Source organism: Candoia aspera, chromosome 12 (genome assembly GCF_035149785.1).
Source record: "Candoia aspera isolate rCanAsp1 chromosome 12, rCanAsp1.hap2, whole genome shotgun sequence".
Taxonomy (NCBI): domain Eukaryota; kingdom Metazoa; phylum Chordata; class Lepidosauria; order Squamata; family Boidae; genus Candoia; species Candoia aspera.
This window is the reverse complement of record NC_086164.1, coordinates 1,145,785-1,172,428: the sequence shown is the minus strand read 5'-3', so window position 1 is coordinate 1,172,428 and position 26,644 is coordinate 1,145,785. Positions and strand designations below refer to the sequence as shown.

The 26,644-nt window shown below is 46.1% G+C and overlaps 1 protein-coding gene across 1 annotated transcript; it reads left to right on the top strand.

Annotated features, from left to right (window-relative positions):
- The first annotated feature begins 2,702 nt into the window (after positions 1-2,702).
- On the top strand, positions 2,703-26,644 carry LRCH2 (leucine rich repeats and calponin homology domain containing 2). The gene is made up of 20 exons (XM_063313716.1): positions 2,703-2,842; positions 3,618-3,744; positions 5,142-5,247; positions 5,342-5,478; positions 5,976-6,109; positions 8,519-8,606; positions 9,269-9,344; positions 10,111-10,211; positions 10,334-10,401; positions 10,539-10,643; positions 12,645-12,713; positions 13,944-13,992; positions 15,379-15,495; positions 17,942-17,986; positions 18,946-18,996; positions 19,584-19,641; positions 20,419-20,528; positions 20,688-20,825; positions 20,981-21,058; positions 21,937-26,644. Exons 1-20 carry the CDS (start codon positions 2,820-2,822, stop codon positions 22,054-22,056), a joined length of 1,800 nt encoding a protein of 599 aa, XP_063169786.1. The 5' UTR covers positions 2,703-2,819; the 3' UTR covers positions 22,057-26,644.

Here is a 26,644-nt window from a genome sequence, read left to right as displayed (position 1 = left end):
AGTTCTAGAAGGCTTTGGTTTGGTGACCTTTGAAGGGCTGGCATCCTGGTCAGTGGACTACCAATTAACCTCTGGTGGAAAACTTGCTGCCTTTGTAACTTCAGAGCTTTCTTCTTTAATTTGAGGGCAATCCACTGAGGGCAGCTCTGCAGCTCGTAGGCCAGCCAGTAGGAAATGCTTTGCTGCGTTGTTCAGCCACAAGCACTCTGAGTTGTCATGGTAGGGGTCACTGGCTGTTGAACAAATTCTTGACCTGGCCAAACTCTCGGACTCATCATGAGTAACCCTAAACTGTTGTGGCTGTTTCCCACTAGGTAGCTTTTACTCAGCTGCTTAACAAGATAATGCCAGTGTCATTAATGCTAGGAGTTGTGTTGGTCGGAACTTGGATTGCAGAAATTGCTGTGTGTTGAATGTCAGTGTTGTAATGCAAAGTAAGCAGATCTTTTCTATTATAGACTAAACCTTTCCCAAGCAACATCAGCGATGTGCACGTTACTTTTCAGAAGTAAGCCCGATCACGTTAAACAGAACCTACAAACGCATTTGCATGTGAAAGGTGCAATTTTATACATACTTATTAGGAAATAATCCAACTGAATTCAGTGACTTTCTCCTGAGTTTTACATGCACATGGGATTGTGCTAAAAATTTGCAAGATCTTTTTTTCCCCATTAAATGTATGTGCTTAATTATATTATTGCTGCTGGTTTATTTCTTGTTGCTCATCACTCCCTGAATACTAAGATTAAATGGATTTCTGATTCTAATCCTGGTGGCTCATACCTTTGGCACCATGCAAAGAAATAAATCTGAACTTAATCATTTGAATGAAAACTGACAAAGGTGTATTCAGATATTCAGAAGCTGCAAGGCTGTCTCTGTAGTAAGAAATTCACAGTATTATGTGCTGAAGGTTTTTGTAGAGCTGATAGATCTGCAGTGCAAAGATCCAGGATCATTTGATTGCGGCAGCAAGAAACACAGGGCGTTTATGCTTGGCACCCATTCATGTCTAGATTTCTGTTCCCCTAATCTCTAGCTATAACTTTGGTGACATTAATATGCAGAATTTCAAGAATTAAAGAATACTTTTCCTATTACTGCCTATCAGTCTCCTTAAACTAGAACGCTGTTAGAGGAGAACGTTTGTCTAGACACGTGGACCTTACTCAGCAACACTTTTTCTGCAGTTAGGCGCCCCCCTTCCCCAATTTTAATAGTCTTTCCTTGCCACTCAAGGGTACTCACAATAGTTTCATACAGTTCAATAGATACAACCTCCCCCCAAAAGATGGAAGGAGTAGCACATTCATGCAGCAACGTTTGTGTCCCAGGGGACCCTGTGCTAGGTCCCTGAAGGTGCCCTGCCTTCCCCGTGAAGCCGCCAGCATTCAGAGACCGTAATCAGACCATCCTCGCCTCTCGGGCACGTGGAAATTCTGTCTGCTGGTGGAGGTGCTCCGTCAAGGAGAGGCTTCTTGGTGCCATTTGAAGGCCTCCTTATTCTTCTTGGCATTTTAAAGTATTTAGGTTTGATAGTAATATATTCTAAAAATGGTTTTTGCCCTTGCTGAGAACTTAGATATTCCAGCTAGAGCAGCTAGAGTCAAGTATGGCCAATAAACCTTTCTCGTGAAAGTTTCCTGAGGTTTAACGTTTCCCAAATTTGATGGTATCTCAGTAGGAGGAGTACTAAATGGTATTTTTTATTGCATAGAGTTTTGTGAGTGGTATTTCCAACCCCGTACAAGGCCCTGGTTCTTGGTACACAAAGCAGAAAAGTACCCTGGCGGCTTCCCCTTTTTTCTGTCCTAATGAGTGTTTGCGGTGGTCTGCAGACAGGGAAGGGGAAGCTGTGACTTCAGGAAGGATTAATCAGCCTTCTGTGCTTGCTGTTCACGTGACAGCAAAGAGCACAAAGCGATGAAGGCAAAGATACCCGGTTCTGTATCTCGTATCTGTGTAATGGTTGCATCCATCTGTGCTGCTTTCCTCTGGCTCTTGTGCTTGCTTTTTACCTTTGTTTGGAAAGGCCTGCTAAATCAGCAGGCTGATGGTGGAATATTTGCACGTAAAATAGCTTAAAAGAGCTGAATTTCTCCAAAGACAATATGGCTGTTTCACAGGCTTGTTTTATTGGGCACTAGATTGCTGGGAGAGGGTGTTATAGAGCAGCAGCAGCAGCAGCAGAGTGTTCTCATAACACCGTGCGTTGTGTCGACTGTGCCGTCCAGGCACACAGTGTTCGAAGGGTTTTGTAAGGACGACGGGGGTCCCTGCCTCAGCTGCAGAAGGACTGATGCGGTTAAGCAGAACTGGGGTAGCCAGATGAAGCGGCTAGGCTCCCTTCAGTCTGAAGGAAGATTAAAGGGTTGAGGTGACCTTTTCTGGCCAGGAGCAATCGGCTTCTACTGGAGAATGGATGGTTGGGGGAAGGCGCTGTGGTGAATTATTTTCTCCCCCTCCTCGAAGGGCAGGTCGTGGTAAGCTTCTAGCTGTGCCTGCGTGTTGGGTTTGCATTCTAGCAGCCCTTCCCAATGCGTAGCCTGTAATTCCAACTGTAGAATTGCTTTATAAAATCAAATTACTGGCTGGTCATCCACACATCCTCTTGACCTCCTTCAGGAATAGGACACTTGATGGTTAATCAGAAGATGAGCCCTGGAAATACCTTCTCCTGCTTTCCCTTTTTAGACCTTTCCAAGAACAGATTTACTGAAATCCCTCCAGATGTGTGGCAGTTTGCGCCGCTTGAGACGTTGAACTTGTATCACAACTGCATCAAATCTATCCCTGAAGCCATTAAAAACCTACAGATGTTAACATATCTCAATATCAGGTAGGTACAGTTTTCTTCTCGTTGCTTCCCGTCAGAGGGAGCCTTCTTGCCCAAGAAGACTAGAAAAGCATTTGCCACTCCGCGCTGTGTACAGCTCAGAGGTTGCCAACATGTAAAATCGTATAAGGAAGTCTACCTTTGATCTTGATATTTCTCTTCCACAGTCTGGTGTTTGAGATGCCGAAGCAGCCGCTTGGTATTTCAGGTTCCAGTCTCTAGGAGTTAAGCGAATGCTGAAGGAACATTGCGAATCTTGCCTTCTTGTGGGGAAACAGCTGAACTGGCCACAGTCCTAGAGACTGTGAAAAGACTCTTGCTCCGTATGTTGTAGCTGCTACTTTCAGATACACCATGGAAGTGAAGATCACGAGTTCGTCTCGTGCTACGTACATCTAAATTGACATGCCAGGAGGAAAAACTAAGGCAGTTGGTTGGGCAGGAGAAAAGATCATAGAAAAGTGAAGCTGCCGCTCAGCTTCAGAAAAAGGGTGCAGGGAGGAGAGAAAAGAGTGGGAAGACTTTGCAAAGACCCGTTCTCCCTCTGCACCCGCCCGCAGGCGTTGAATGTTTTGTTTCCTCGTGCCCAGGAGGTGAAACAGCATTGCCAGGAAGGCTTTTTATAGACTGTGATCTACCAGCAGGGCTTGTGCTGAAGTACTAAATGCTGAGTCAATTTAAATGGAGCCCGTAGTGGTTTTAATTGCTTCTGCATCTCAAAGCACAAACAATTAATAGCTGCTGGATATTAACCCCAAATGTCTTTGTTTCTCTCTAGTCGAAATCTCTTATCTACATTGCCAAAATACCTGTTTGATCTGCCACTGAAAGTTTTGGTTGTCAGCAATAATAAGCTTGTGTCTGTTCCTGAAGAAATTGGAAAATTGAAAGACTTAATGGAATTGGTATGTGTAATTGTTTTATCCTTCTTCATAGCCTTACACCATCTAGCCCTCAATTCGGCTTCACCTTTGTTTGTCAACAAACTGACCTGCAACCTGTAGAAAAATTGTCTAGAGCAGTAACGGGTGAGCTCCAGTCTTGTGGCCCCAAGTTCGTAAAAATCTCATCTGCTTGATTTATTTATTTATGTTGAGTCAGTGTCTGTTGATTTACAAAACAGAGTGCAAGCTTTTCAGTTTTCAAGAATGCTTTGTCTTGCAAATTAGGTGAGTTTTTTGTTTGTTTGCTTTGGTGTGTGTGGGGGGGAGGGGGAGGGGGGAATACCATTGAGTTAGTTTTGTCTCCTAGTGAATGCCAGGACAGGTCGCTTCAGTTTTTTGCAAGATTTCTGGTGGTTTGCCCTTGCCTTTTTCCTAGGGCCAAGAAAGTGTTTGGCCCAAAGTCATCCAACTGGCTCCATGCTTAAGGCAGGACTGAAGTTCACATCTCTTGGTTTCTAGCCTGATGCCTTAACTGCTACACCAAACTGGCTCTCTGTTACTGCATTGTAGTTACTATAATATTGAACTCTCTAAGGTTGGTGATAGGTGTGATGAAACCTTCTCTGTAACCTTGGACTTTTGGTCTCACGTTCTGTCCCTTCTGTCTGCTTTCTCCTCTCCTACTGATACAGTTCAGGGTTAAAATATTCAGTGGATGTTTTGCATCATAAAAGCTTCATTTGTGAGACAGGTATGGAATATATGGATCAATAGATCTACAAGAATCCTCATTGCCTGGTTCTGTGCACCCCAGTTGCAGAGAAAGGTCTGGAGAGAAGGCGTGAAGACCTTTCAAGAGGTTGAAGGAGTTAGGTGTGTTTAGCCTTGCAAAAGCCAGTTGAGGGTTAAAGTGACAGCACTGTTCAAACACCTGAAAGAGCAGGATGTAAAAGTAGGTCAAGGTCTGTTTAGAATTCAGGCTAAAAGATACTATAAGAAGGCAGGTTCTGAAATAATGCTTAGAAAGCGCTTCCTAAGTTTAAGAGCAGTTTGATTGTGGAACCACGGATGATGGCGGGCTCCCCTTCGCTGGATGTGTTAAGCGGAGGCTGGAGAGTCACCTGTAGGAATTGCTTCCATTTGGGCTCCTGGGAGTTGAATTCAGTGGCCCACGTGGCCCTTTGGGCTCTAAGACTCCGTGGTTTATTTACTTGCGCGAGATGCCTTCTTTGACGGCAGAGACAAAAACATCTGTTTTAAGCGAATCCTCCCCTTTCTAGCAAAACTCAGGCGTTTCCTAGCTTCTTTTAAAAAACAGGTCTCTGTCTTCAAGAAGCATATTCCCTCGGTTAAGCTGTTCGTGTCAGGAACTGCTTGTTAAATTTTTGGACATTCTGATTCTCTATTTCTCGACCTAGGATATTAGCTGCAATGAGATCCAGGTCCTTCCCCAACAGATAGGAAAACTGCACTCGTTAAAAGAATTAAATTTAAGAAGAAATCATCTCCATATGTTACCTGATGGTAAGTAGCATTCCATCTTCTTCCAGCCTTCTTTTTGATTCGTTTAGACACGTGTCTTGAGATGTCTGAATCCCACTTTTCCCCTCCTTCATAGAGTTAGGAGAGCTTCCCTTGGTCAAGCTGGACTTCTCTTGTAATAAAATCTCAGAGATCCCCGCATGCTACCGGAAATTGCGTCACTTGCAAGTCATCGTTTTGGATAATAATCCGATGCAGATACCGCCAGCCCAGGTATGTGAATCACCCTTTTTTCAGTTCAGGAGTGCCGTGGGGGCGTGGATGACGCTCAGTTTCATTCGTCTCCACTCGGCTGCTCTGCGGAGGAAGGGCGCGGGGCCTGTTTGGCCATGGCACCAGACGGAAGCCCCTTTTCTGCCTGAGTGCCTCTCGGTGCTCCGTACACCGTAGCTGGAGAGGGGCAGGTCTCTGTAAGGTGGGCCCCGGAGGGTCTCTCCTGTGATCCCCAAAGCTGTGGGGAAATGAGCTGGTCTGCTGCTTCGTCGTGACCACATGAAGTCAATGAATAAGTTGGGCTCCACCAGCTGCCCCAGGAACAGATCAGTAGCTTAGGGAGGTTTACGATGCGCTTTTTTCAGCTGCCCCCATCCCACACACGCACACACATATATATCTGGGAAAGGCAGTCAGAAACGAAAAGGGCTCCAAAGGTTTCCGTCAACCATCTGACTCAAATTTTGTGTTGGTGTTTTTTCCCTGCTTCTTAACAGATATGCTTAAAGGGCAAAGTACACATTTTTAAATTCCTCAGTGTCCAGGCATGCCTCAGAATGGACAAAAAGCCAGACTCTCTGGATCTCCCTTCCCTGGGAAGAAGGATCCCTTCTCAGCCGCTCACAGACAGGTAAAGCCGCCTTTCCTTCTCAGAAGGTAAAACACGGCACTTGTAAACCCTCAGAGCTTGTTCTGAGTCTCACGCCATGCCAGGAACTTCATCGCTCCTAGGCTGAGGTTATTCCAGTTGTCCCGTTCCTGGCCCTGCCTCGCACGGTGTTCCCAGTTTTCTCTCCCCTCCCCTGTCATCTCTTTTCCCCTGCCTGTCAGTCATCATTGCTAAGGGATAGCTAAGTTAGCTTGCTGGGCCTAGGAGCAAGAGCTGTGTCTCTGTTCTCTTCGGTGCGGGTGAGATTAAACACGTACCCTTCCTGGTTTAAGCCAACTGCAGCTTGTCATGTATATACTACTAAAAGTCTTGTGTCTGTTTGATACTTTGTAACCTTTAACTGAGCAAAACGGTGCATCATAGGCCAACAATTTTTGAACCAAGGTACCTCAAACGGGCTAACTTACAGAATGCGTCCAAAACCCAGGACCTGTGACTCCTGTGGAATTTAAATTTGGCCAATTTTGTAAAACATTTTATGACACAAAAATCATCCCAAAACATTTTATGACATGATTCAAAATGTTATAAAACATTTCCTGTGGTCAACTCCTGATGTTTGACTGTGCTATACAGTTCAATATGAATGACGTGAGCTATTTTCAAGGCAGATACAGTGCATCTCTGAATATCTCCCTGAATTTTTAAGAGCTTTCCAGTGAAGGCAGTACCTTAGAAGCTCTGCCTTTGTTGAAGGCACTGAGGAATCCGGTGAGGAAATATCTCTGAAACGATGACTCAGCAGGTCACGGGTTGTCCAGCTGTGTCTAAGCCAGTTCAGGCTGTTCGGTCCGGGCCCGTGTCATCAGTATCTCTCGCTCCTAGCCGTGCTGCTGGGCATCCTTGGGAAGGCCACCGCTTCCCCAGTCGTGGTCTGTTGAAATGAACCCCGGCCCCGCCCAGTGCGCCAGTCCCTTCTTCAGAGCGTACAAGAGCAAGGGAGGGGTGTCTGTCTGAGCCGTGAACGGACTGACCCTTGTCTGCTAAGTCGATTTAGTGCTGTATCTGCATTGGGTTCCTTGGGAGTAGTGAAGGGAATACAATTACGAACACGCTAGCCGTGTCTGGATAAGGAGGAATGGACACGTAATAAGAGGATGGAGGCCCAGTTGGGGGCCAGCCGTAGATTGCAGGGCGAGGATTTAACTATGGGTAAGGTTAACATTAAGCGTCACTTTCCCGTGTCCACAGGGCTCAAACGGACTGAAAGAAATTCTTCTTCCGCTTTCTCCCGCTTACTTGCATCCAGAACAGTTTTACCAAAGGAGAAGTCTGCCATCTGCTGCCAAAATCACTTCATTGTACCTTTAGCTAGAAGGGGAAGAAAATCGGAGTGCTCCTTCTCTTCAGTACAGAACTTTGGGGATAGCTTTTTTCCCCACAAAGTTATTTGCAAATATGCAGTCAATATCGTGACCAGCTGTCCCTCTTTTTTTAATCCTGGACTTTAGACCTCTTCGTGTAATCTGTCGAAAAATATTTTTAAATAGAGAGTAGATTCTTAACTCTGGTGCCAAAAACCCCCACCAAAAACACCAGTGGGTTTCTGCAGTTGGATCAGGGTCCTTCCTCTGCTGAGATTTTGATCAGCACATGTAGGGAGTAAGGGAGGCGACCTTGGCAGAACTGCGCAGGAACCATTACATAAACAATGAGGGCTGAAAGGTTCTTCACGGCCTGGGAAGCAAGACAGTATTTCGAAGTGGCTTAGGGAGGCCCCTTCCTGATTCATTGGGGTATAAGAGGGAGGGGAGGTAAAGCATAATGAGGCCTTCAGGTTTCTGTTGTTATAGCCTATCTCAATAAACTATAATTCTAGTCTTTTTGGAGTTGATTTTCTGGTTCTGGTCTGGTCTGTAGGGCTGACAACTCAAGCCCAACGTAGAGGTAGTTTGGCATCGTGGTAATTTCAGAGCTTAATTTAAAAGATGCACTGTGGAGTTAAGTGCAAAGGCAGGTGGAAAGGAATGATTGGCAACATACAAGACAGGAAATCCTCACATCCATAGTGTATATACAGGAAGTTTTAGGTATTTGGTTACAATGACAGTGGCAACAAGGGCATCTCAGAATGTTTATAGCACAGAAATTCTTTGTCTTACTAAATTCAGCTTCTCGCCTCTGACCTGACCCTGGTACATACACCCATATATTTCTGAGCATGAAATAGTTACCCATCACAAAGACCTGGTAAGACTCTGGGAACTGGAAAGTCGGACCCTTCAGCATCCGTGGATATCTTCCTCAGGCCTCCCATGTTCTGCTCCAAGCCTTGGTAGACGGTCCATCTTCAGGAAATTGTTTGTAGTTCTTTGGGGAACTGAAAACAGCTTCCCAGTGTTAATGGCAGATGGTTCTTCTCTGTTACAGCATAGAGGACTTCTACCCCAACAAAAACCACGGCCCAGACTCTGGAATTGGTAGTGATAATGGCGATAAAAGATTATCCACCACAGAGGTGAGTCTGTTGAAAAGGAGAGAATTAGGTCTTTTTTTCCCCTTTTCCGTCGGTTTTGGGAAAGATCCCTGCTTTTTTTCCCCCTTGAAGTACCTGTCTGATAAATCTCTGCAGTCCATTTGAGTTCACTACATGTCTTAGAAGTTGCTCTATAGTACAAGGGAGCAGCATACATCAGCCTCCCTAATCTGGAGGCTCCAGGCATGTGGCGACTTCACAACTCTCACAGTTGCGTGGCCAGCTTGTGCAGGAACTGCATTGCAGCACAACCGGTGAGCAAGCTGCTGGGGAATGCTGCATTAACTTTGTATTACGGATTTGATAGCCAAAAAAAAATCAAATTTCCCTGAAATGTTGCTTTTTTATTGGTTAGGTACATGAAACTAGAACCAGCTGAAGCATTTCTGGATGTGCTTTTGACAACCATTTACTCAGTGAATGGATGTCTGGATTGGGTGACCCATAAAAGAAAGGCGCGTGCCTTCTGCTTTCTCAGAAGTGTGCTAGTTGTGATCCTGTCATCACACTGGCCTCTTTAGAAGATCGTTTTGTGATGCGTGTGCGTCGGAAAAACACGTGCAATGTATGTGTGACGTTCTTAACTGTATTTCCACCCCCACCTTCAGCCATCTGATGATGACACAGTCAGCCTTCACTCTCAGGTCTCGGAATCCACGAGGGAACAGACCCTCCGGAATGACAATCAGCTGCTCGGGAACAAACCTGAGTTGCATAAAGGTAAAACCCTCCACGTCTAAGTCTAATCCCCAGGTTCCTCAGGGAGACTCAGCCCTGGTTCAAATGGAAGTCAGAGCGTAGCACAGCCTTATGCCCTCCAGATGTGCTAAGACTGCCACTCCTAGCATTTCCCAGCCAATCCTGGCACATTAAGAGGGTGGATTAGCAATATGGGAACAGGCCTCAGTGAGCCTCAGATGTACATCCAGTGCAGCCCCGATCAGAAACTAAAGAGAAATTAACCTTATGGTTATAATTAAACTATAGTGTAGCCAGCTGTCCCCATCACAGATGTTTGACCCCTCCTTTTTCTTCTCTGAAAACCCCTTTGCACACTTAACCTAACAATAGTTCTTCATTAAAGAGCAAAAAGGAATGGTTCAATCTTCTTGTGGCTGCTCAAGGGGAGGAAAGAGTTGGACAAAACTTGTAATGCAAAATTACAGCCTTTTGGTACCTGAACCGAAATGGGCATATGAGGCACCTCTGAGGCTCCCAAGCCATTGTGCGAATCGTTTGAGGCACACCTTTAAGGGTTCATGGCGTGGCACACCAGCAGTGCCTGGAGGGCTCTAGCCCAGCTCACGTTGGGTTTGTCTTGGGGGTTTCTGACAGGGTCCCAAGCTGGCCTCTTACATAGGAAGGCAGGTGGAAGATGAGTGCATTTGCCTAGACCCTTAGAGATAGATGCATTTATACATTCAGTCTAACAGTATATCTCCCCTCTCCTGCCTGTCCCATTCTCTCCTTCTTACCCAATCATCAGACCCCGATGTGTGTGATTACCTTGATCCTAGCTCAGAGGACGTGGCTGCTTGTGACCAAGGAGATCCCCAGACCGGGCCATCCATCATCTGTTACGTTAAGGTAGCTGCGTCTTAAAAGTGTGCGACGCAAATGACCAGTGGAGGCTTTCTGGCTCTAAGGTTAAATAATGTGACTTCTGCACCCCCTTTTCCCCTTCCTCTGCCCCCAATATTCTGTGCAAGGAACGAGGAAAGCCGGCCGAGAAGCCCCAGAAGAGCGAGCCACGCGAAGACTGGCGGGATGAGAAGAGGTGGGTCCCTCACACTGCCCCGTCGGGGTCTGGGGATGAGAAAGGTGAAGTACTGGTGACCATTCATGTAGGGGATCTGTTTGGCAGAAGTACCTGATCCAAACATTTCTTCTTTTCTTTTTTCCTTTTTTTTTCAGTGTTCAGAAAGAAAAGGCGTTGGCAGAAGAAGATGATGAGCTGAAGGACGTGACCGACCTGCGGAAAATTGCGGCCCAGCTCCTGCAGCAGGAGCAGAAGAACAGGTAGGGAGCTTCTGGGTTCCCCCAGGGACAGGGGACCTCGGCGAGGGTCTGCCCGGGCTGCCGCCTGCGTGACAGTTTCAAAACTAGGCCAGTCCAAGCTGAGAGAGGATGATTTGAAAGAAAGAAGGTTAGTTTATGGCAAACCCGGCTGCTATCTTTTAAAATACGTACCTCGGCCTTTTAAAACAACTGCAGTACCGAAAGGCTATGCGTATTTGCCGCACTCAAAATTCTCCCGTTCTTGCATCTTCAAAGGGTTATATTTCACAGCTTGGCCGTAAAACCTTTTACCTTCTCTGACTTAACCGAGTTACAGCTCTCCTCTTTCTCTTTTCTACTGACTTTACTAACGGCTCTCCTGTCAATCTTCACGGCTTCCTTCCTCCATCTTGGGGTACGTGATGTACGAATTCAGACGGAGGCCTTTAAGCTATAGAACTTCATTCAGTGAAAAGCTTTTCCAGAGGACGAGGGTGGCAGGACGTGCATCAAGGTACTTGGGATTTGTGGCCTGGGAATGTCACATGATAGTGTGGGAGACCAGCCACAATAACCTCACAAGCTTTCTACAGGTAGTCTTCGACTTACGACCATTCGTTTAGCAACTGTTTGAAGTTACAACAGTGCTGGAAAAAGTAACTTATGACCAGTCGTTGCACTTATGACCGTCACTGCATCCCTGCGGTCACATGATCAGAATTCGGGTGCTTGGCAAGTGGCTTTATTTGTGACAGTTGCAGCATCCTGGGGTCCCGTGATTGCCATTTGCAACCTTCCCAGCCGGCTTCTGACAAACGAAATCAGTGGGGGAAGCTGGATTTGCTTAACAGCCACATGATTCACTTAACAACCATGGCAAAAAGGTCGTAAAATTGGGCGCAGTCATGTGATGCCTCACTTAACAACCACATTGCTTAATGACTGAAGTTCTGGTCCCAATTGTGGTCATAAGTCAAGGACTACCTGTATAATGGTGAAGGCCCGTTTTAGGAGGGGAATTTAAGAAAAACCTACCCAGGATGCTGGGTGCTATAAGCTTCCCTAAGACGCCTGATGGCCATCTTACTTCTTTATTTCAAGTATTTATCTGCCTCCTTCATAGAAATGGGATTTCAGGGCAGGGGTGTTCTCAGGACTTGGTCAAAAAAGTCAGAATGGTAGCCACAATGCTGTGGTTGAAGCTTTGCCCGTTTTTATGTGTGTCAAGGGGGCTTCAGTTGCATCATCACCATCTTGACTTTTTCGACCACACCTGCAGACATCCCTAGTTCAGGGAGTTCCCAGTTATACTGTACCTTGAAAAAATGCCCACTTCTGAGAATATATTAAGGGGTCTGCAACTCAAATTACAAAACAAGTTTCCTCACGAATTGTTACCTGGAACCTAAATTCCAGACCCGCAAGGTGCTGTTTCAAGGATAGGTTAATGCAGTTTCCGTGGAAGAGACTGAGATTCTTCGACAATATTAAAAGAAAAAGGGACTGCTTCTGTTCGGGCACGGGGGTCAGTAAACCTCCCCGGCCCTGTTGACCAGCTGGGGAACCCCCCGCCCTTCGTCCCTCAAGACCTGGGGCAGCGAGGCAGCCGCTGGAGCGAACACGCTCCTCCCCGTAAGAAGGTGGGGTTCGTTCGGATGGCCCTAGCTGAGGGCACTCCTGCTTGCTCCCTGTTTCTCTCTCTCTCTCCTGTCACGCCTGGTTCCGAACTCCCTCTCCTGGCTATTCCTTCTGCTCCCGGCTTCGCCCCCTCCCCTCCCCCCCAGTGCCTTCTCCCAGCGGATTTCTTCAAGGACCGTCCCCCGCCGATCGCAGGCGTAAAGGCCAGGCGAGGGGAAGTCAGGCAGGACGGCCTGCCTGGGCTTTCTTGAGACTCCCCGGAGCGCGGGGAGGAGAGCAGTCATCAGACGGCGAAGGCTGCGGGAGCTCAGCTCAGAGTAAGATCGGAGCAGTGCTGCTTAGGGGCGCCCGCGTGTCACTCAGATGCCGTTTTACTGGTTTTAGGCTTCTGAACCACTCCACCCCAGCAAGCACAAGAAACCGACCAAAGCAGGCGGTGGACTCGGAAAAAAGGTACTGGGCTTTGCGGGGTGGGAAGAGACGGGTCGAAACAGTTTGGTGAACCGGCTGCGTGCACGGATTTTGCAGGGGGGTGGGAGGAAGCAAAGGATCTCTGAAGAGGGCACCGTTATTCTTTGAAAGCTGCACCCTATCCTCCAGTATCACTGGTGTAAAATATCCTTTTACGCCGTGGGTTCCCACAAATTATTTTAGCCCATCTCTTTAAAAAATATATCAGCTTAAAAAATATCAGCGGCGTGAAGTGCTCCTGATGACCGCTGTTCTTGAAATAGCTTTGGGGGACGTTGCGAAAGGTTCCGAAGACTCTGCTTCGAAGGGGCTGTTTTGCCAATGCCTGAGATCGCCCCGCAAAGCAAAGCAGGTTTCTATGGCCTCTGGAGCTGGCAGGAAAGGGCTAGGTCCACCCGAAGTGGGAAGCGGCATTTCCTTCCTGCTTCTCCCCCTCCTTCCTGAGCCCACCCTTTCCGTCTTGGCTCTGCTTTCTCCAGAGCAGAGTTTACTTAAACGTAACTAATTAAGAATTCCTGTCACATTTCAAACACCCTTCTCTGCTTTTGACCACTTGAGAAAACAATTACTCTTGCTGTTAAGTTTTCAGAGCTCCCCGGCGCAGTTTATTCATCAAGAGGAGCACACCTGTGCCCCACTGAGAATACGTTTCCGGATCTCTCGATGTCCCAGAGAGAAGTAATTATGTGAAAATAATCCTGCTTAAACGCTGTTTTTCTTTAGCAGAACACGGCCTGCCTTCTGTAATAGAAGATTTGGCTGACTGCGGCTCGCAAGAGGAGAAGTCAGCATCTTGTGGCCGGGGAGCAAACGGCCTTAGTGCCGCAAGGGCCCCCCAGCCCCCTTTCATTTCGTTTAGCCCTTGAAAGGGAGGAGAAAAAGAAAGATTTCCCACCCAGAGGTTACCTCCGAAGAAATGTGGACCTCTAAAAAAAATCCTCCTCTTATCGCAAAAGTTTAAAACATTACCATTTCCCACATTGTTCTTGCTGTTCTTTAGGGTTGTTTTTTTTTTTCCCAGTCCTAAAATTCATAGGTCATCTGGTTATAAATAGATTTTTGGGTGGTTTCATACCAGATTAGAAATTGGCTGCCTTGGTCCTAGATAACAGTGTGAAGAATTGCATGTTGAATGGGCAGCCATATACATTTAATAGAGAAAGAGGGTTTTTTTTAAAGCTAACAACATTTTGTTTTGTTTTGTTTTTGTAGTCTCTCTGCAGATGAAGCAAATTCCCCGTCTTCCCCCTGCAGCTGGCAGGTAATGCAGAGATGTGTAAGCATCAAACCTCTCTTCCTGGACAGCTGTAATTGTTTTGCTTGTTCGTTACAAATGTTTCTTCGCTACCGTATTTAATCACTCTTTATAGCTTTGGTTGCAGATGAGCTGCTCCGTTTGTTGAAAGTGCTCCTGGTACCAGATAGTTGGGTGGGATTCCTTTGTACCACCTGCAGTGGTTGTGACAGGCTGCACAAGAGTCTGTCCTTGCGAAGCATCTGATAACTAACCCCAGTACTGATCAGCTTGCTGTGCGGGAGCTTGTGGATTCTAGACACTTTCAATAACATTGGGTGAAGAGGTGCAGCCCCAAGGCTTCCCTGGGCTTATTCACAATTTGCTTTGTTTTGTTGGACATATTTATGCATTTTCCCTTCAGCCACTAGTGCTCAAGGTGAAAACAGCAGTTGTTGGCACTGCCCTGTCCCGGCACTAGGAGCTGCATTGTAACTCCTGAAGATTGCCTCAAGATTCAGACCACTTGTGGCGTTTCTTGATTTTTGATCCTAACCATCTGCACCATACAATGTGTGGTAGGTGGGTGAATTCGTGAACTGCATCAATATTTGTTTATCAGTGAATAAATCAGTAGATCAATACATGTATCAATACATCAGCCAGTCAGCTAGTTTTTCCTGATAAGTATGCAATGGATGTACAGGTACTTTGGTTTAATATAAAATGAAGCAAAATTAGCCATTGCCAACTATATCATGTAGTCTCAGTGGAAATGCTAATTGTCTTGTTCATACGTTTTTATTCTGTTTTCACTCTTTGTAAAGGCAATCCATGGAGTCCTGGTGCTCTCTGAGCCTGGCTGTTTCCTTGCAGACGTTTCATTGCCAGGCCAGGCAACACCGTCAGTGCAAAGAGGGAGCGGGCCTTGCTCTCAGTTCGGGGCCACTCCCTCCTCGCCCTGAAGATGCAGCCTGGCCTGGCAATGAAACGTCTGCAAGGAAACAACCAGGCTCAGAGAGCACCAGGACTCCACAGTTCAACCCCGAGCTACAAATACTCGCTTCGGAAGGCAATCCATGTTCTGGATTGGAAGTAAAAGCTCTTAATAGCTCTGGGCAAAAAGTTTACCGCACCCTAAACGTGAAGCCAGGGAGCATGAGCGAATGCCATACGTGCAAGATAATAGCGTCCCTCCTGCCCTCAGAACTTTATTTATGATCACCTTTCCCAACTGTATGGTGTCTGGCGATAGATTGCAGGAAAGCCCGACATGCCTGGAGGCCAGCAGCTTGGGGAAGGCTAGCTTGGGAAAAGCATCACTCATTTTCATCAGAGATTTTGGGGGGATCCTGGTGAACTTAACAAATTCAAAGTTGTTGTTGAGGCCTACAGGCTTTTTTCTCTCCATAGTCTCTGGAAAGCCAGAAGGGCCCCCTGGACGATCCACACTGGCCGGATGTGCAGCCGGTAATCTGGCAGAATGAGGAAAGGCGGCGAAGCAAGCAGATCAGGAGGGAGTATTTCAAGGTAGGTCCCCACTTTATGCAATTGACAGGAAGTCAACTAACGTATCAGTCTAAGCAAATAAAACCATTTCTGTCCTTAGAAAATGTCAGAAACCCTAAGAGCAGCCTGGCTTTTATTTTTATTTTTTTATTTTTTAATTGAAAGAAATTAACAGAATAAAAACATTTAAAAGAAAAAGAAAATTGGTGAGAAAAGAATAGAGAAGTGAAAGAGAGAGGAGAGACGTAGAAAAGAAAAAGACAAAATATAAAGAAATGGCTTCCAGTCTTCTTTACAGCAGTTATAAATGCATTCAGGTTTTATCCTCTCTCTCTCCCAAGGTTACATCATAACTCCCTTCTTTCCATAATCTACCCTTTCCAATCATCAAACCCATAAATCACAGCTCCATTTTTTCCCCGTTTTCAGCCCGTAAGGGGTTTCCAGTCACTGACGGAAGAGCAGCCTGGCTTTTAAAATGCTTGTAAGCAAAGTAGATTTTCTGCCCTGCACAGCAAGCTCAGTCACTCCTGACAGCTGACACTGAAACAGGTTAGAAAGCCTGTCTGGCAGTTTTCCCATGTAAGCTGAGCCTTGACTTGACGGCATTGAAGGTGGGGTCCAGGGATTGCTCTAAAACAGGAAGCGCCCTAAACGTTTTAAGGCTGGTATTTACATGGAAAGCTCAGATTGACCTTCAGCTTGCAGGTAATCGACAAAATACAAATGGAATGAGGAGGTTTGGGGAAAGCGGTTGGCGAAACAGCAGCTCTTTTTGACTGAGAGACAGACCAAGGTCTACGTAGGGTCTACGTAGCCGATCGCTGTGTATTTCTGACATTGGTGAGATCTTTCTCAGAAAGCATATTCTTGTTCTTACTCAAATTCCTGTGTATCTCCTCCTCCTGGCTGGTCAGACTTCGTGTAAACATCATCTGGATTTCTCCCAGTGATTCAGTCATTTAGCGGCCCTTGCGATGTGAGCGGTCTCCCCGGCGTGGCCTTCCCTAACCCGGCGCCCTCAGCTGCATGGAGATTGCCCTTGGATTCCCGGCTCGTCAGGAGCCTCAGTTCGGGGAGGCTGTCCTGGCTTAAAGCTCCTCCTCTGATTTCGTTTGGTGTCCTTGAGGAAGGAAACCAGCTGGAACCCGAAAGGAAAAACTGACCACGAGGGGGCAGTCCGGCCTTCTCTTTCTGCACATGAAGCCTTTTTCTGTTGTTTGTCCCTGGCTGAATGTACTTGTCGTGCATGTGATAAGCTTCAACGTGACTCGAAAAATAGAAGAGCTGCGTTGTGAGTCTCGCGTTGTCACTGAGCTGATGACAGGTGGGCAGGGAGGACGCCGGGGAGGTGCCGCAAGGCTGTGTTCAAAGCAAAGCAAATTGCTCTGAAGTGCATCTAAGTCGTTTTTGTCCAAAGTGGTTATGAGGTCAATACTGTGGTCCTCAAAGCCATTTCTCCCAAGAAATTCTCAAGTTCGGTCTCCAGGACAAAGTCTGTGCTGGGTGAAATGAGACAGGAGAAGAATTCAGCTCAGGAACTTCCTTGAACGCATCAGAGAAGTGCAGGGGCCTTATTGTGGAAATGAAAAGGTGAAAGGTCCCCTGGGCAAGCCCCGGGTCACGTCCGACCCTTTGGGGGGACGCTGCTTTTGCGACGCTTTCTTGGCAGACTACAGAGCGGGGTGGTTTGCCGTCGCCTTCCCCAGCCAGCTGGGCGCTCATTTTACCGACCTCGGAAGACGAAAGGCTGAGCCGACCTGAGCCGGCCACCCGAGAGAGACTCCAGCTGGGATCAAACTCGAGTCCCAGGGAGAGTTTTCAGTTGCAGCACTGCCACCTACCACTCTGCGCCACACGCGGCTGTATGTTCCTATTGTGGAAATAGGAGTGGGAAAATAGGGACTCTTTGGCCAGGTCAGACAGCTTGGGAACTCTGGAACTGGGTGCCTGGTTGGGGAGGCCTGGCTGAGGCCTTCTGCATCCACTTTGCACAAGGAACGTACAGCTGGTTACATTGGAATCTGCAAACCCTTGAGATACAGGCCTAGCTTAATAGGCATATGGTGTGGTCTTAGAATGCCTGCTAGGGAATACGTTATTTGGAGAGCAGTATGGTTTATTCTTCAGGAAATACACCTAGGATTAGTACGGGAATAAGTGTCGATAGACATTTCCCTATGGAGAGCTGGTTAGTCGTGCAATTCTTCATCTGGCAAGCCAGATCCAGTTTACTGGCTCTGTTACTGAGCCTAAGCATTATATATAGTTTCTTGACCAGCATTTTGAGCCCCAAAAAGAGCATCCTAAGATTCTGCTGCCGTGCCAGGATAGCCATGTGTCTCTGTCCTCAGGACTGATTCACAGTGTGATCAATCAGAGCGATGAAGCCGAGAATCAGAAATGGTTTTAAAAAACACACACGAGGTTCAAAAACTATGTAACCTGAAAGCTGTCTGTTTTTCAGTACAAGTCTTCACGGAAGAGTTCCAGTGGAAATGAAAATGATGAGGTAAGTTAGGAGTGTAATAGAAAATGGAAGTTCATGGTGGAAAGCAAGGATTCGGTAAACATTCTTGCTTAAGTTCTTGTTCTGTAGAATCTTCCTATACTTACATGCGTAGTTATTTCCCTCCCCGCCTCAAAGAAATAATGTTTAAGAATAATTTACACTGACAGCCCGTGAATTTGATATGGCTTAAAGCAACAGGATAATCTCATAAGTGTGCTGAGACTGCCACTCCTGAAAATCTCACTTGGCCTGGCCAGGAACTGGTCTTAAATTCGGAGTTGATTTTACAGTGTTCTGCCATTTTTTAAACATTGGTTTCTGTTAATTCCATGCAGCCCTGGAATCTGCTGAAGGGTAGATTACACACACTGTAATAAATAAAATCTTATTTCTGTGTTTGGTTATCTGCCATAGTCTGGTAGAAATTTAGGATGATCGGGGCGGAATTGATCTCACATTTTAAAAAGGTTGAAAGAGAGGAGTTACTTGTAATGTTGAATGCTTTAAGAGCAGCAGTAGCATTGCAGATATTGGCCCAGCAAAGTTTTGTGGCTGATGACCTAGGAGGAGAGCTGTCTTACTCTGTGGTAGCGAAAAACCAGGGGGAGTGTGATAGCACCTTTCCCGACTGGCCGATTTTATTAAAAGGCAGACGCTCCTTTTGGTTTTTAGCTGAGGGTGGAACCCTATTTGCCCAATAGCTTTGCTGCACTACTACTCTGTGCTGGGGCCCTTAGCCAGCGGTGTCACCCTCTTGCAAGGAACCACGTTCAGATACTACTGTTACAATATCTCCAGGCCTGGCTATTCTAAAGTATCTTCATGTGTTTAGCAGTGTCTCTCTGCTTGGGAAAATATGTCTTCGTACACACGCACATTTATATATTGTCTTGCCAAACTTTCCTTTCTAAAACATTTCATCTTACAATTTCCATCTTTTTGGTTTCGTTCTTTTTTAGCAAGACAGTGATCATACTAATGTGTCTCCACAGTCTCCTGTGTCATCCGAGGTACAAGTCTCTGTCTGTCTGTCTGTCTGTCTGTCTCTGTGTTTTAGTTCATGTCGCAAAGTAGATTTTGACCGAAACACGCAATTTCTGTGTAATTGGAGATGCCTACAGAATAGAAGCTTGCTTAAAGAATGATCTGAACTATATTATGCATAGGCTGCAATGTATGTTTGAAAGGTGCAGAAAAGTTACTTAAGGTTTCTTAAGTTCTTGAACTCCTTCATTTCCGTTTTTAAGAAGCATGTTGCCAGACGGATTCTTGGAGAACCTTTTTAAAGAACGTCTCCCTTCCCACTTCCATGAAGCTGGTACTAAATTGAACTGGCCTGTCATTTTTATAAGCAATTAATGCACCTTTCTCAGGAATCCTCTGTGCTGTGGCCACAAAAGCAGTGGGCACCCGGGTTCTTTTTTTTCCAGACAAGAAGAGGGAAATGGGAAGTGGCGTGAGTTGTTCATCTTTTCTGTGCAGTAATTCCCCAGGCACGTGAGAAGACTAAAGCACGTTCATGTCAGATGCCTGCATGCCTTTGGGTGCCCTCTGTGGCCATCTAACAGTTTGGCTTCTCTCCCCCCCCCACCCCAAGGATTATGAACGGACAGACGGGAATTCGCATGGCCCTTTTGGACTAAAGCCTCGATCAGGTGAGGGCTGCAATTCCATGGGTGCCAGAAAACAGGTTGCTTAGCACAGTGCTTCTCAACCGTGGCCACTTTAAGATGCGTGGACTTCAATTCCCAGAACTCCCCAGCCAGCACGTCTTAAAGTGGCCGCGGCTGAGAAACCCTGGCATAGAATACGCTGACGTCGGGCTTGAGGACAGAGAGGTCGAGTTTAGAGCAAGGGGTGGCCTCTTAAGTGCCAGACAGGGCAGAGGTGAAAAGCGGGCGAAGTCCAAGCAGCCCCGTTGCCAAGGCATTGCTGAGGAAGCAAATGGGGCCGAACCCAAGGCGAAGCGTCACTGTTTTCACTGTGGCAGCAGGAAGCTCTTCCGGGCAGAAGTGTGATGAGGAGGGTCAGTTTCTTGGTTACGGAGGGCCTGCTTGGCAGCCCCCGCTGCCTGAGCATATTGTCCCTGGGGGCACAGCGGGACCGTGGGCCACCATTACTAAGTCAGGGGACTCGGGCCAGTAACGGGCAAGCAGCCGAACTCTCGTCCGGCTGAAAATTCCTCTCCCACATTGATCAAGAGTTCCCCTGCACAAATTCTGCGTGGTCTCTCTAGGCGGCATCCATTTCTGACACACGCACCCCTCTCCCAATGCTTGTTTGACTAATGCAGTTGTCATACATAGAAACGGTTTTAGTTTATTGCAGTTGAGATTAACAGAAACAATGGGGGAGGGGGAGGAGCTGCCGGTGGCATCGTGTGCGAGCCGTTCTCTAACACGGCGTTTTAAACGTTCCGCTTCCATTTTCAGCATTCGGGCGTTCTCGTCAAGACTACAGCGCCACAGACCCCGGATTCACCATGAGGAGGAAAATGGAGCATCTGCGGGAAGAAAGGGAGCAGATAAAGCAGCTGCGCAACGTAATTTTCCTTTAATAGAACAGATGCTGGGGCTGCTTGCGTTCCTGGATGAGTAACGCTGGCACCCAGCAGCCCGCTGGAATGCAAAACTCCACATTTTGCAAAACTGCCTGAGAACCATGGCCTTTTATCTTGAGTGTGTCTCCTCCTTTGCCCTAGAATCTCGAGTCGCGGTTGAAAGTCAGCTTGCCCGAAGATATTGGAGCTGCCCTCATGGATGGGGTGGTTCTGTGCCACCTGGCCAACCACATCAGACCGCGGTCTGTGGCCAGCATTCATGTCCCGTCACCAGCTGTGGTGAGTAAGCAGAGCACATTGTCTCGTAAGTCAAGGCCTTTTTCAGTGCATTAAATAAATCTCCTTTAATCTTGTGAATGAAGTTGACAGGCGTATTTTGCCTCTTGTGCTCCTCCTGGTGCATTCTTGATGGTTGTGCCTCTCTCTCTTAACAGCCTAAGCTCAGTATGGCAAAATGCCGAAGAAACGTTGAAAATTTCCTGGATGCTTGTAAAAAACTGGGTGTGCCGCAGGTAAATTGCTGAGGTGCTTAAGGACTCCAGTTGTTGTGGACGTTATTCTCCAGTAATGTCTCCCTCCAGGTACAGGTGTAGTAATCAGGGTAGACAGAGAATGAATTTGCTCAGAAGAGGCGTGTTTGGGGGTGCTGTTTTGAACCCTAACCTGGATCCCTGCTCGACCCTGTAGAGCCGTGTTTCTCAACCTCCGGCTGGGGAATTCTGGGAGTTGAAGTCCACCCATCTTAAAGTGGCCACGGTTGAGAAACACTGCTGCCGAGCATACAAGGTAGATGCTTCTGTTCACCTCAAAGAGAACGAAGTAGGGTAGCACGGGGAACAGCCGAGGGTATTTTGATTTCCCGTGGTGGTGAGACACGTCTGAACTGCAGCTGTCCCCGAATGAAGCCTGCCCTATCCCCCATCCCACGCTCTCCCATGGAGAAAAAGAGGATTAGAAAATGGGTATTTCCCATGAGAGGCCAACAACAAAGGGTGCACTGACAGCTGGGGCTGGCCAAACGTGGCCGGGGGAATTGAGTTCGGAGAGTTTTCCCCATAAACCAACCATCCCTGCACAGCGCATCAGGAAGGCCAGGCCCCCGGTTGAGCTTTCAGCCTGCGCCTTCTCTTCCCCCTTCCGGTTCCACCAGGACAACCAGGCTGTCCCTCAGGCCACCTGGAGGTTGAGAAGCAACTTGCACTTTTGCTTTGGAGGCCTCTGTGGCTCAAAAATAAGCATTCCCGTTAGGGTGCTTTGGGTCCCTTGAAGAAGTCCTCCGCTGAGACCGTGGTCTTTGAATGACACGTTTAAAGGAAGCACTTTTCCTAATCAGCTTGGCTGTATTTATTTTGGAGGAAAGCGTTAAGAGAGGGTCCTCTTCCTTTTCCAGGAAAGACTTTGCTTGCCCCATCACATTTTGGAAGAAAGAGGACTAGTCAGAGTTGGACTCACGGTTCAGGCTCTCCTTGAGATCCCTTCCTCCAAAGCGTCACAGCTCTCCTGCCTGTGATCGGACTCTTGCAGAAGGAGCCCGCTGCCGGGGCCTGTGTTGGATCCGTCCCAGATCTTTCCACTTCCTCCCGAGGAGCTTCCCAAGCCATTAAGCGTCAGTGCTGGCCGGGTGTTCTGGATGCGTGCTTGGAACTTGGGTGTCGGCTGACAACTCCCTGGCAGTGTGAAAAAGCCCTCCTTTCTTTTTCACCGAGAGCCATGAGAGAGTTCGAGGCCATCAGATTCTCTTTCCAGGTAGAACGCATCTGAGTTCTCCCCTTCATTCGTCATATCTTCTGCTCTCTTCTTTTTCAACTGACTTTGTTAAAAAGTATTCGGCTGTATTAGTGTTCCTCTTAGGTCTTGCAGCACACATTTAACAAGGACAGACATGCGCAGAGCTTTTAGAAATGATTGTGGTGGGAAATCCTAACCAGTGGCTGGTTTTTTGGAGGCATTTTGAGAAACATGCATTTTTCTTTCATGGACGTTACGGAGTAAAACAGCTCTTAAAACGGCATTTACATTAAAAGTTTAGACATGTATCATTTCCATGTACATTTGGGGGGGGGGAAAGTAACTACAGCATAGTAGAAAATCTGGACAAGCAGTCACAGAACCAGTTTGACCAGTTTTGAGAAGATGGGCATCCTTCACTCCTTGCACTTCTTACTGTTGTACCATTTCCAATATTTTAGTTGGGTGTATGCTGGCAGTGACAGAATAGTATACAATATAAAGGACAAGTTGTGTGGTTTTTTTCAGTATTCTAGATTGGTGCCAAAATATTTTTCAGTTGTACTGTAGATTGTTTACATGTGAAGTGCCTGTGTAATAACTCTTTTACTAGTCTTAAACATTTTTGCAGTTTCTTTATGTCTCAATAGATGCAATGCGTATTTTTAAATATTAGGTTTTTGTAAGATTGGTAATACGTGAAGTTTAAAGGACTAACATCTGAATGTTGGATGTTCTTCAGTTTGCACACTTTGAATTTATTAAGTTTGGTTTTTAGAAAAAATGTAAATATGCTTTTATTTATCATATTTAATTTGATATGTAATCATTTTTAATGTATTTGTTGGTCAGTGGATGTTTTAAAAGTTATTTTCCTTGTCTGGGATAAATAATGACATGTAGTGATTTTAATTGAGAATCCTACAGAAATGTATTAGTTAAAAACATTTCAGTAAAACTGCCAAAAAAATTTTTTTTTAAAAAAAGAATAATCTCAGGTTTATATTGTGATAGTCAGGATTTCACAGTTTGCGCCCAACTTCATACAATTTTTTGTTGTTTTAAAATGAGGAATGTCATAAAGTAGTGGAAACATTTTAGTAGCGTTTATCAAATCATCGTCCCCCTGGCTGGTTTTAGGGCACTGAGCTTTTACTTCTGTGCATTGTAGGCAGTAACTCCCTAACTGCCTTGTTCTTTTCTGCCCACCCAGACCCACTCTAGTGTTGTTGCAAAGGGTGTGTGTGTGTGGAAAGGAGCCACACCTGGGGGAATGGGAAGGAGCAATGGTATGTCTGTGCATGACAGCTCATCCTGAGGTGTCATCCGGGGTGGCCTCTGCCACCGTTCAGGAGAATAGCCAGTATTGCAAGCTGCCCGTGCCCCCCCCCCCCACGCCAGTGGTTGTTCTTAATTTTGGGAGCTTTTTATGCCCCACCTGTTAGAGCCGTGGGGGTCTCGAGAGATAGTCCCCAACCCCCGTTGAGCCCACCCTGCCCTTCCCTGCAGAGGACTTCCCCATCGCGGGGTCCATGAGATGTCTGAGCGGGAAGCATCTCAAGGGAGATCTGCCCCGTAGCATTTTGAGATGCCCAGAAAAAGACTTGACCTGGTCTGTTTCTAAAGTTAGTATTTCCGTTGTTCCACATCACAGTTATTAAGGTTCAGCTTTTGCCTGTAGGGTAACTTGGTTAGACTAAATTATCTTTTCTTGTTGAAGTAATTAAGAAATTAATTTCTTTGCACTTTTTTTGCGTCCCAAAGACTTCCACTATCAGTTGAAGAAACATGTTGTTATTGTTGGGTGACGTTGGGACTGGGGTTCAGCTGTAGAGGTAGCCGATACCATGATCGCTCTCCCCACATGTGCAAAGTGAGGGCTGACATGACCTCTCCCCATTCCTGCATAGTATTATCTGAGCTGGTGGGAGCCCTTTTATCAAATGGAAAATGTATTGAATATAATGAAGCTTTTAAAGATGTTTTTAAATTGAGTTCTTATTTATTTCTATTTCAGGAAAAATGCTCAGATGAATTCTACTTTTTGGTAGCTTTGGGACAGAGAGATATTTGCCAGGGCAATCTGGTGTCCTTCTCCCAAAGAACACAAATCTTATTGGTCTAAATTCAGCATAAAAATCTGGGAGGGATAAGAACAGGCAGGTGCAGATGAGCTCAGCCCAATTTGGAGAGTCAAGGTGGGTGTCATCTGCATATATGATAGTGCATACAGGTGGATTTTAAAGAAGCAGGAAGTCTTTGCTCAATCTGTTATCCTTGTCTTCCTCTTCTCTCTTGGGGACAGTTACTCTGGGACGTGCATGCCAAGTAAGAATTAGGATCCAAAATTTCGGTTGGTGGCTTCTGTGCCGAGTATATTCAGACATGTGTTCCTCCAGACGACGACAGCCCTACTGTGACTTGGACTGCCTTGTGGGAGGCAGGGAGAACATAGCAGTTGTTTTTTGAAAAGAGAAGTGTCTGTTTCTGTGTTCTGTGGCTGTTTGGATTCCAACATAAAATTTATTTTACTGTAGTCCATCCTTCTAAGAAAGCAGAGCATCACAACTGAACTCACACAGGACAGTTTACTGTCTTCTACCTTGGCCACTTGAATTCTGGGAGTTGAAGTCCCCACATCTTCAAGCGGCCAAGGTGGAAAAACACTGGCATAGATTGTGAGACACTAAAAAGGAGTGGTTTTTTGCACGAGGAGGCTTCTTCTCATTTCTCCACCTAGATTGCTTCCAGGACCAGCAGCTGTCCACCTCTGGAGGTGACACGAATTTTCAGAGAACTTTGGAAAGCATTGTTGGGAAGCCTCTGAGGAAGCACCTCTTCTGCCCCACTGCTCCTCAGGCCTCCTGAGGAATGCCATGAGAAGAGATGGGGTCTGTGGCAAAGGCATGTCGGAAGTGGCTCTCAGTGGGCATCAGACTGATTTCTGCCTGCCTGGTCTAATACTCCATGAAAGCGAACCCAGAAGTGTTTACATAAGGCTGCTTCTCTCATTTGCAAAATGCCCTTGCGGACTTGAGTCTTTTGAATTCTTGAAGTCTCCCTTCTCCGTTTGTTCTGCGTTAGAATGCAATTGTGAGCTTGCGTTGAATTAAAATGCATGAAATCATTTGTTTATATTTAGATCAGCCTTCCCCAGTTGGTTGTTCTCTGTATATATTGGAGTTCAGTCGCCCTCCCCTTCGACCAGTATGGGCATGGCTTCAGGGTACCTTACTGGGAAAATTTGGTCTTCAGCTATTTATTAGTTTTGTTATTTGTTGATTTAGATGCTTTAAAGTTACAGGTGCTAAGATTTTTAATTCCTTTTAAATGAAGAGGAAGGCATCCTATTTTAAGAATAAACATGGAAAAATAGTGGTAAATAAAATTCTTAGTTCTCCCCCCTTCCCCAGGCATTGGGTAAATAAAGCAAACTTGTGTGTGTGTGGGGGGGTTCTTCCATGTATTAATCACTTTTATTTTGTTTTTACATGAATCTGATTTTTCAACGTGTGTGTGTATGTGGTTCTTCCATGTATTAATCACTTTTATTTTGTTTTTACATGAATCTGATTTTTCAACCCGCTCCCTTTATGAGTCTCCCCTTCTCACAGTCTGGCCTCTGTATGATTCACCTGCAGACTTGTCTGTGCAGAGAATTTCTGGGATATCCAGGAGTTTCTGAGTCAGACTATTAGTCGACTGACTGCGAAAGAGGCATTGTCCCCCACAACATCCGGCCCGTAGCGGGCTTCATTCTTGCGATCCAAACCCTTCCGTTTCTTGGAAATTTAGGCAGTGATACGAGCACAGGGCGAGTGCCACAATGTGAGTTTGGGTGCCTGCCAAGCCACGTTGATGCTTAATTGTGATGGGTTGAACAGAGAGATGTGCAAACTGTTGAATGATCTGTGGAACCTCCATGGACCAAAAGGGTTCAGGTGATTAGTTTTGTCTTTGTGGGTGTCTTTTTTAAAAAAAACACTACTTCTTGATTGGTATCCATTCCTTTTGTATCTCCTTTCTTTAATTCACCAATTATAGCCAAATTCACACAGTTGCTCTTTTTATGTGCATAAATGCAAATCAGTTTGGAAGTAGCCAGGGACTCTGTCTTTTCTTTTGTGTCTGCATCGCCATATCTGTTTGACGTTGCATTTTAAATTCATTCTTCTTTCCTGTTCTCAGTTGTGTCATGTTGTATAGAACTCTTTGACACTTTCCAGACTATCTTCTTGCTGGAGCTTCCAACGTACAAGTTTCCTGGAACAGTCCTGTTTTGTTTCCTTTTGTACAGAATTTTCTATTGAAATCTGCATGGATAAACCTAATGTACATATTCTGTGTATAAAATGAAAAGTCTTTCATAA

Bases quoted from the DNA above. Each gene is read 5' to 3' on its own strand.
- LRCH2 (XM_063313716.1), top strand. From the start codon at position 2,820: ATGTTAACATATCTCAATATCAG. The intron at 8,607-9,268 runs GTGAGTCTGTTG...CTTCACTCTCAG, and splicing joins AAAGATTATCCACCACAGAG to GTCTCGGAATCCACGAGGGA. The intron at 12,714-13,943 runs GTACTGGGCTTT...TTGTTTTTGTAG, and splicing joins GCGGTGGACTCGGAAAAAAG to TCTCTCTGCAGATGAAGCAA.